At 44.4% G+C, this 9,159-nt stretch overlaps 1 protein-coding gene across 1 annotated transcript; it reads left to right on the top strand.

Annotated features, from left to right (window-relative positions):
* The first annotated feature begins 1,674 nt into the window (after positions 1-1,674).
* Positions 1,675-4,290, top strand: polr2m (RNA polymerase II subunit M). The gene is made up of 4 exons (XM_071401716.1): positions 1,675-2,059; positions 2,345-2,956; positions 3,083-3,314; positions 3,641-4,290. Exons 1-4 carry the CDS (start codon positions 1,938-1,940, stop codon positions 3,782-3,784), a joined length of 1,110 nt encoding a protein of 369 aa, XP_071257817.1. The 5' UTR covers positions 1,675-1,937; the 3' UTR covers positions 3,785-4,290.
* Positions 4,291-9,159: the final 4,869 nt, after the last annotated feature.

The following is a 9,159-nucleotide window of genomic DNA, read 5'->3' as shown; positions in this document are numbered from 1 at the left end:
GGTGGATGAACGCAGTGCCCTTGTTTGGGTGTAGGGCCTGATCAGAGCCTGAAGGTACGGAGGTGCCGTTCCCCTCACAGCTCCGTAGGCAAGCACCATGGTCTTGTAGCGGATGCGAGCTTCAACTGGAAGCCAGTGGAGAGAGCGGAGGAGCGGGGTGACGTGAGAGAACTTGGGAAAGTTGAACACCAGACGGGCTGCGGCGTTCTGGATGAGTTGTAGGGGTTTAATGGCACAGGCAGGGAGCCCAGCCAACAGCGAATTGCAGTAATCCAGACGGGAGATGACAAGTGCCTGGATTAGGACCTGCGCCGCTTCCTGCGTGAGGCAGGGTCGTACTCTGCGAATGTTGTAGAGCATGAACCTACAGGAACGGGTCACCGCCTTGATGTTAGTTGAGAACGACAGGGTGTTGTCCAGGATCACGCCAAGGTTCTTAGCACTCTGGGAGGAGGACACAATGGAGTTGTCAACCGTGATGGCGAGATCATGGAACGGGCAGTCCTTCCCCGGGAGGAAGAGCAGCTCCGTCTTGCCGAGGTTCAGCTTGAGGTGGTGATCCGTCATCCACACTGATATGTCTGCCAGACATGCAGAGATGCGATTCGCCACCTGGTTATCAGAGGGGGGAAAGGAGAAGATTAATTGTGTGTCGTCTGCATAGCAATGATAGGAGAGACCATGTGAGGATATGACAGAGCCAAGTGACTTGGTGTATAGCGAGAATAGGAGAGGGCCTAGAACAGAGCCCTGGGGGACACCAGTGGTGAGAGCACGTGGTGCGGAGACAGATTCTCGCCACGCCACCTGGTAGGAGCGACCTGTCAGGTAGGACGCAATCCAAGCGTGGGCCGCGCCGGAGATGCCCAGCTCGGAGAGGGTGGAGAGGAGGATCTGATGGTTCACAGTATCAAAGGCAGCCGATAGGTCTAGAAGGATGAGAGCAGAGGAGAGAGAGTTAGCTTTAGCAGTGCGGAGCGCCTCCGTGACACAGAGAAGAGCAGTCTCAGTTGAATGACTAGTCTTGAAACCTGACTGATTTGGATCAAGAAGGTCATTCTGAGAGAGATAGCAGGAGAGCTGGCCAAGGACGGCACGTTCAAGAGTTTTGGAGAGAAAAGAAAGAAGGGATACTGGTCTGTAGTTGTTGACATCGGAGGGATCGAGTGTAGGTTTTTTCAGAAGGGGTGCAACTCTCGCTCTCTTGAAGACGGAAGGGACGTAGCCAGCGGTCAAGGATGAGTTGATGATTTGATTGGTGTTTTAATAATCATTCATGAAAATGGTCACAGTCCAGTGGCTGAAATTGTTCATTTTGTGAAGCTTTCAGGGAGGTTATATGTAGCATCCAATTGTTTATATATACACTAGATGACTATAGGGGGCACTGTGTTGAAGCCACCATGACTCCATCTTGGCACTACGTAGCTACACCGTTTAAAATAACATTTTTGGAACCTATAGAAATTAATTTATTAATGTCTACATTCGTTTTGCCACAATTATTCTATTAGCGACACCGTAATGCATACTTTTAAGTTATATTATGTGAGCTAAACGTAAAACGTTCATCAATAATTGACTGTAGGTAGGCCGTGAATGGCCTTACACACCAGTACAGTAGGTGGCGGTGTATGCACCTAAAAGTTGGATGCGATCCGACAACCAAATCTTAAAGCAGAAGAAGAACAATATTGAAGGTATCATACTTCCGTACTACTTCCGGTTACAATGACAGCGCGCGAGCTACGTAGCTACCAAAATACAAGTTCTAGCTAACAGAGAGCTGAATATGAAAGTATATTTTATTGAACAACAGAATCCCGTTAAGTGTAACGCTAATGGACTTACAAAGTAATGTTTTTATAGGGTAATTTGAGCTATTCGTTAAGCTTATTTGGGCGGGTTTTAGACTAGTAGCTACTAGCTTGCTAACAATGTCCTCGTCATCGTGGGCAGCTCCATCAGAACGCCAGGGGCAAGTGGGGGATCTCAAAACCAAGAGCAAAGAAGAACTTGGTGAATTACTGTCACGCCAAGATAAATTATTATCTAACAAGTAAGTAACTTCATATCATTCATCTGACAGAAGTTAACTCAAATGGTTAGTCTCTACAACAACATTACATTCTTCTAGAAACTTCCAGCTGTTGTCTAGTCAGTGGGGCCAGTTTTGGCGCTTGTGATGTTACTTGAACTAGGAAAATGCCTTTTACCCTGAACCTGACATTCCTTTGTTTTACTATCACTGCCAACTACATTTTCTTAAAGTTGAGTTGAAAGCAGCAGTAGTTAGTTATTCGTTATCTCTTGTTGACAGACTGATTTGATATGTTATCAACAGGAGGTTCATACAGACCCTTCCAGACAAAGGGAAGAAGATCTCAGACTTTGCAGAGAGAATATGCCTTGCTCTTGCCCACAATGAAGAAGAGGAGAGGAAGCAAGATATGCTGTCATCTGTCAGGACAGAGCTGCAGTCTAAATACCAGCAGGCTTTGACACAAAGACAACGTGGTAGCCAGAATAAACCAGGAACTTCCCAAAATAGGAGACAAGCTGGGGACACAGCTCCTGGAACTGTCCAAGAATTGGACGTCTCACCTCTGTCACCTAATGTTCAGGAGCGCAAAATAGTTGACACGCTGCAAGAAGACAGTGTGTCCAAGGTATCTGCTGCTGAAACCATGAATATGGCCCAGGCTGGTGATGATGCAGGGGTCTCTCTAGACTCTGACAGGACAAAAGAGAGCGACCTAGCGGAGGCCTTGCAGAGGGTCACTCTGTCGGACCACTCAACTGGCTCGAGTGGATCCCTTAAAGACACATTCAACAGACCTGCTACTGGCAACCCCTTCCTTGGAAGGCAGCCACAGAAGAAACCACACTACATAGAAGTCCTGGAGAGGACTGAGAAGGCCCCGGTTACGAGGAGACAGAAGTACAAGCCTAATCAGTAAGTCCACATTGTATGAAAGTATGAGAATACTGTATAGTTCAGTGATGCTGCCTTTAGTTATGGATATGCACTAGTATTCTCACCTACTAGCTCTTATATTAACTCTTCCTGTAATGTTTGCAGGTTTGCCCACAACACAGATGGCTCCCCGTCAGGGTCTCTGTCTCCCAGCCAATCTCCTGGAGGCTTATTACCATCACCGGTGCTCTCCGTTGAGGCCAGGAGGGAGCGAGACAGAAAGCACATTGATGACATCACTGCGGCCAGGCTCCCACTGCTCCACTACAGCCCTGCCCAGCTGCTGACACTGGAGCAGTCAGCTGACCTGCTACGCGAACAGACCAGGAAACACCAGGTGAGTGGCCCCTGGGTCTGTCTGACACATCAGAGCAACATTTAAGGTCTGTCCAACAACACCAAAATGCTCACTGCTCAAGGTAACAGTTCCTCTCAGATTACATGAGGGAATGAAATGTGTTATAAGTGTTGAGGCAACGTCTACCTGCCTATTCCATTATCACCACAAAAACACTGCTCATCTGATGATGAACACTCCCTATGCTACTTCCATTCATGGTATAGCATAGCAGCCTAATGCTTACTGCTAAGCACTTGCTCATTTTTTCAGGTTAATTACCCTTTCGATGTAAGCATCTTTCCTGTGTTGTGTGTTTCCCTCAGGAGTTGCAGGCCAAGCTGGCAGCCCAGAAGTTGTCTGAGGGGCTGAGGTTCAGCACAGGGAGCTATGTTGTGGAAGGGGGCTTGCTGGGCGCCTACAGGGAGGTTCATGACGACGGAGCCCAGCTCTCCTCAGAGGAAGACTAATCCAGGGGGCCGCAGCAAGGAAACTCTGGTGACCCCTGACCTCTGAGACAACAGTCTCTGTGCCCTGCATTAGGACCTATGGAAGGAAAGGGATTGGCAATTCAGACTAGAGCCCTGCCTGAGGAGATGGAAAGGGTCATGGGCATCAGGTGGTTTTGAAGGCACAGTGGGTGTCCCTGTCTTGTCTATCCTGGGAGGTGAATTGTGTGGTTCTTGGTTCACCATCAATGATTCACTGAGTTGTCACCCAGTCAGCATCCTGTCCAGTTTATCAGAGCTGCCACAGAACCTTAGGCCTCCTGTTGGGTGAGGATGTTTTAGCATACCTAATGCTCCCTGCAAGAGGCTATCTCACCATGTTGTCAGAGAGTAAAAATCAGTTGTGTGATGAGGCTGCTACAGTATTGTCCGGTATTGTTGACTCACTTGGTGGTTGCATTTCCAAAAGAGTGCAAAGTAATGACCGTCTGCATGTGAGAAATATAAATAAATAATTTTTTCTATGATCTTTTTCTACAGTGTTTCTTATTGAAATTAACTCTGGTCTTACCATATTTTGGTTGATCTTATTCTAGAAATGGGAACAAATCATCATAGCCCTAAGTTCTGCGAGCTCTGAAAATAAAGGTGGAAGCGGTTAATTGCGATGGAGCAGTGTGCTGACATTTTCCAGCAGAATGTTTTCTTAACCCTGCCACGGTTTGATGAGAGCTATGACTCAGCCATCATTTAAACCCTGTGATGTTATCAGTGGAGAAATCTGTGACACGCTTTAGAAGATTAATATACGGTCTAGTGAAATATTGCAGCTTGATGGAATCGGGCCCAATGGCTGAAATACATCTGGCTTGCATTTGGCTCATGTTACTTCCCGGAGTGGCAGGGTATGATGGAATGGCAGCAGACTGACATGCCATTTTTCAGCTTTTTTATTTTATTTTTTACTAATGCTGATAAGGAGTGCCAACAACATTAAAAACTCTTCCCAAACATCTATTCCCATCACCTCCAGTCCAATCCTCCCTAATTGTTATACAGACCCATTTTAACTTTAGTACGATTCAGGAATTTTAATGAGGAGAAAGAGAGGTGATTGAGGCGAGCACAGTGGGGAAATGCGGGAGAATTCTTGTCGGTCTGTCTGAGCTCCATGGTTGATGCTCCTTGATAACCCCTGGTAATTGCTGCTGAGCCATTGGTGGGAGCTGCTATAGAAAAAACACCATCTGGCTGCTGTGTGTTTAGACACAGGTCTGATGGACTCCAGAAAGCTCTGCTCCGACGTCCAATAATAAATATGTCAGCGAGCTCAGGAGAGGATCTTCCTCGTACTGGTATTAATTAGGTCTACCTTGCTTACATAAATGTGGAGACTGTTACCAATTACGGGGTTGCATTTTTCCTACAGCTTTGCTACATAGTTTCCGGCCTGCGCTATCACTCACATGTACATTGATATGTCTATGCTGGAACCAAGCATGCGTTCTATGGCCAGAGCCTTTAAGTTGTTCGTTTGGGAGGTTGTTTATAGTTGTGGTGAATCCCACACCCCTTACCTCAGATTAATAAACTGCTCAGCTAGTCTGCAAGTGATTTGCTCCAACTGTGTGTCCGAAATCACACATCTCTGGGAAGCTGGAATAATTTGTACTTGGGAAGGCAAAATGGCATATGATTTTAAAACTGCCTGTTCAAAGAGCAGCCAGCTCGGCTGTACAGTGAACAGTGATGTATAGACTGGCATTAAGCTCAATTTGGATTCTCAGCTAAATGATTGCATTATCCTACGTTTGCCAGGTTACAAAGTCTGAGGTCATACAATTTTTTCCATTCTTTCCCCTCTTATGTTTTTTTTTTCTCAGAGCACAAAAGGATTTGAATAATGCAGCAGTCAGCAGCTATGTGATGGTAGTTTATCTCCCCCATTCCAATTACAACCAGCTCTGCCTCCTCTTACTGGGACCAGATTGAGTTATGTGTTCCAGGTTTTTTTGTTTCATTCGTTGGTGTTTTGATATGTGGATTGTTGATCAATTGTACATTTCAGTCTAATTTTCTATTTATGATGTAGAGCTTTTTCAGACAATGGTATTCACCGGAAATCTGTTTTCATAATAAATCTTGATGCGTGGAAGACATACGTCAAAGCAGGTCAGAAAATGGCAGTGTTTTGATAACACAGAGAAAATTGTTTTCAGGGAGTAGGTGCTATTGAACTGGTATCCTGCTGTGTTCTCATGGTTGTACATGTAAGTGCAGATATTCAGTATTATTTTACCCTATTCCGCTGCTGTTCATTAGTATAGTCTACTCTGTCCAATGAGACCAGGTTACTCATAACTTTAACAAGACAACAGTTAGTTTTTCAAGCCTCTGTCTCAGTTTTTTTTTATGTGAGAAAGTTTTGAGACAGACGGCAGTAAGGAAAAGGGTTGTTTATGTCATGCCTGATGTCTTCCAGAAGATACATCGCACGTGGCCTCAACAGTTCTGAAAGTGTGTGCAGCTGCCCCATCATCAACACCATATGCAGATAAGATCACTGAATTCCCTGGCTGGTGTTACTCCTATTAAAACACTGCATTAGAGATGCACTACAGCTGTCTGGAACTGGGTCTCATCGTGCATGAAGTAAACATCCCCTTTAAAATGCTGCTATCTGGTATTTTTAGATGAACGCCATCCTTTACTTTTCCATGAGTTGAAGTTGATTTTAATGTCTGGTTTGTATGAAGACAATGAAAGGCTTGGTAGTATACATTTTCTTTGTCATATTGTGATTCAGTGCCTTCAGAAAGTGTTCATACCCTTTGACTTATTCCACATTTTGTTGTTACAGCCTGAAATTAAAAAGCATTAAATAGATTTTCGCTCACCCATCTCCACACAATACTCCATAATGAGCTTTGCACACCTGGATTGTTCAATATTCCAGTGTATATTTGGTCTTGTATTTTAGGTTATTGTCCTGCTGAAAGGTGAATTTGTCTCCCATTGTTTGTTGGAAAGCAGACTGAACCAGGTTTTCCTCTAGGATTTTGCTTGTGCTTAGCTCTATTATTTTATATTTTTTATTCTGTACAGGTTTCCTTCTTTTCACTCTGTCTTTTAGGTTAGTATTGTGGAGTAACTCCAGTGTTGCTGATCCATCCTCAGTTTTCTCATATCTCTGTAACTGTTTAAAAGTCACCATTAGCCTCATGGTGACATCCCTGAGCGGTTTCCTTCCTAGGAAAGACGCCTGTATTTTTGTAGTGACTGGGTGTGTTAATACACCATCCAAAGTGTAATTAATAACACCATGCTCAAAGGGATATTCAATGTTTTTTTTTACCCATATACCAATAGGTGCCCTTTGCGAGGCATTGAAAACCTCCCTGGTCTTTGTGGTTGAATCTGTGTCTGAAATTCACTGCTCGACTGAGGGACTGTATGTGTGGGGTACAGAGATGAGGTAGTCATTCAAAAATCATGTTAAACACTATTATTGCACATTGAGTGATTCCATGCACCTTTTATGTGTCTTGTTAAGCACATGTTTACTCCTGAACTTATTTAGTTTTGGCATAACAAAGGGGTTGAATATTTATGGACTCAAGACATTTCAGCTTTTCATTTTTAATTAATTTGTAAACATTTCCAAAAACATAATTCCACTTTGACATTATGGGGTAGTGTGTTTAGGCCAGTGACACAACATCTCAATTTAATCCATTTTAAATCTAGGCTGTAACACAACAAATGTGAAAAAAGTCTAGGGGTGTGAATATTTTCTGAAGGCACTGTATGTTAGTAGATTCATTAGAGAAGGCCCTTGCACAGGCAAGGATAAATAGAAAAGCTGGTATGTGTTATGCAAAAATAACACTTAACCATATAAACATTATTTAGATAGAAGCTGATTATGACATGGAAAAGTTATGGCCATGAGTAGCATTTGATATCTTTAATATAGTGCTTTGCCAGAATAGCATTCTGAGTGATATACGTCAAGATATAAGCTACTGTACTGTATGTCCAGGTCACACATTGCATGCAGAACTGTATCCTACTGAGGTTCCATGTGGAATACAGTATGCCAGACTCTGCACTCCTGTGGCCTACAAGAATAAGCCGCGTTAGTTTCCCTAACAAAAATATTTATCTTACAGTAGCTGTATCCCTGACCACATATGGGGGGGGGAAACATTATATGGCTGTAATTAATTACTATGACGTTTTCAACTATCTCCAGTAGATGGACTACAGACGTGTTACCTACAGTATGTAGCTTCCACAGTCCAACACAAGAGGGCAGTAGCACCACTTTGTGCCCTTCCTTACGGTACCTGGAACCTGTTGTCTCGCACCTTTTTACACTGGACAGACCACCAACATACAGTAAACTTTGGATAAACATAGGAATGGTTTTATTGGCCAGTTGACAATAATGATATGCACACAGAAAATAACTAGGTTCTGTTTTCATGCAACTGCTCTCATGAGGATACAGTCAGTGTTGTTTGTAGGAGTTGGAATGCAAGCACACCAGCAAGGCCTCGGCTATGATGACACCTCATCATAACTGAAAGTAAGCAGCAAATGTCACCATTTCTGAATGGATCCGACTGAACAGCTGTCAGCTGTCACTTGCAGTCCTGAGCTGACATAATTGTGTTTAATTCCAGAACCTGCTGTTCTGAGGTGTGGTGGATGTCCCTCATGTGTGGCCCAATGGGCCACAGCCCAGCATCTGCTTAGTCCAGATAACACCAACAATCAGCCCAGGTCTACAAATCTACCAAGAGGGGAAACAGTCTGAAATCCCTGTCTACATCTGTGGCTAAGTGGACTCTAACAACTGTTGCTTGGAGAACTTTGCATAACAATCATGAGGCTGCAGAAAGAAAAGCAGAGAAAAGAGGGTCTAGAGGCCCAAGGCCCATGGTGCGCGGAGAGGGCCAAGAAGCTGCCAGCGTCCCAGCCGCCCCATGTCTGGGCTGGCACGGCATTAAGCGGGCCGTTTCGCGGCCTGTCAAAAGCTCATCACGGCGAGGAAGCCGTCTCCGTGGGGATGCTGCGGGAGTGCCAGGGCACGGTAGGGGAGAGAAACCAGAGTCTTGCCCAGCAGCTTGGCCATAATGAGGAGCAAAATTCCCATTCTTGTATCCAGATTAATGTAACAATAACAATCCGCTTTTGTCCAACTTTTTTTTTTTTTTTACTCAATACCCTTTTCCCACCTTAATTTCTGCTCATCAGCTATACCAAGTCCATTAATGATGATGGCTTATGTTTTTTGTCTCTCACCTATTTATATCTAGTGGAGTTATGTTACGTGGTAATCTCCCAACACATTACACAAGTCCAGCCGCCTGGCTTATTAGAGGAGTTCT

Source organism: Salvelinus alpinus, chromosome 5 (assembly GCF_045679555.1).
Source record: "Salvelinus alpinus chromosome 5, SLU_Salpinus.1, whole genome shotgun sequence".
NCBI classification, from domain to species: Eukaryota; Metazoa; Chordata; class Actinopteri; order Salmoniformes; family Salmonidae; genus Salvelinus; species Salvelinus alpinus.
Note: the sequence above shows the minus strand (reverse complement) of the source record. Positions and strands in the feature narration are given on the sequence as shown.

What these genes read in the sequence shown, in the direction of transcription:
- polr2m (XM_071401716.1), top strand. Translation starts at nt 1,938, where the DNA reads ATGTCCTCGTCATCGTGGGCAGCTCCATCAGAACGCCAGGGGCAAGTG. An exon ending in GATAAATTATTATCTAACAA is followed by an intron (nt 2,060 to 2,344) that starts GTAAGTAACTTC and finishes TGTTATCAACAG; the next exon opens with GAGGTTCATACAGACCCTTC. An exon ending in CAGAAGTACAAGCCTAATCA is followed by an intron (nt 2,957 to 3,082) that starts GTAAGTCCACAT and finishes TAATGTTTGCAG; the next exon opens with GTTTGCCCACAACACAGATG.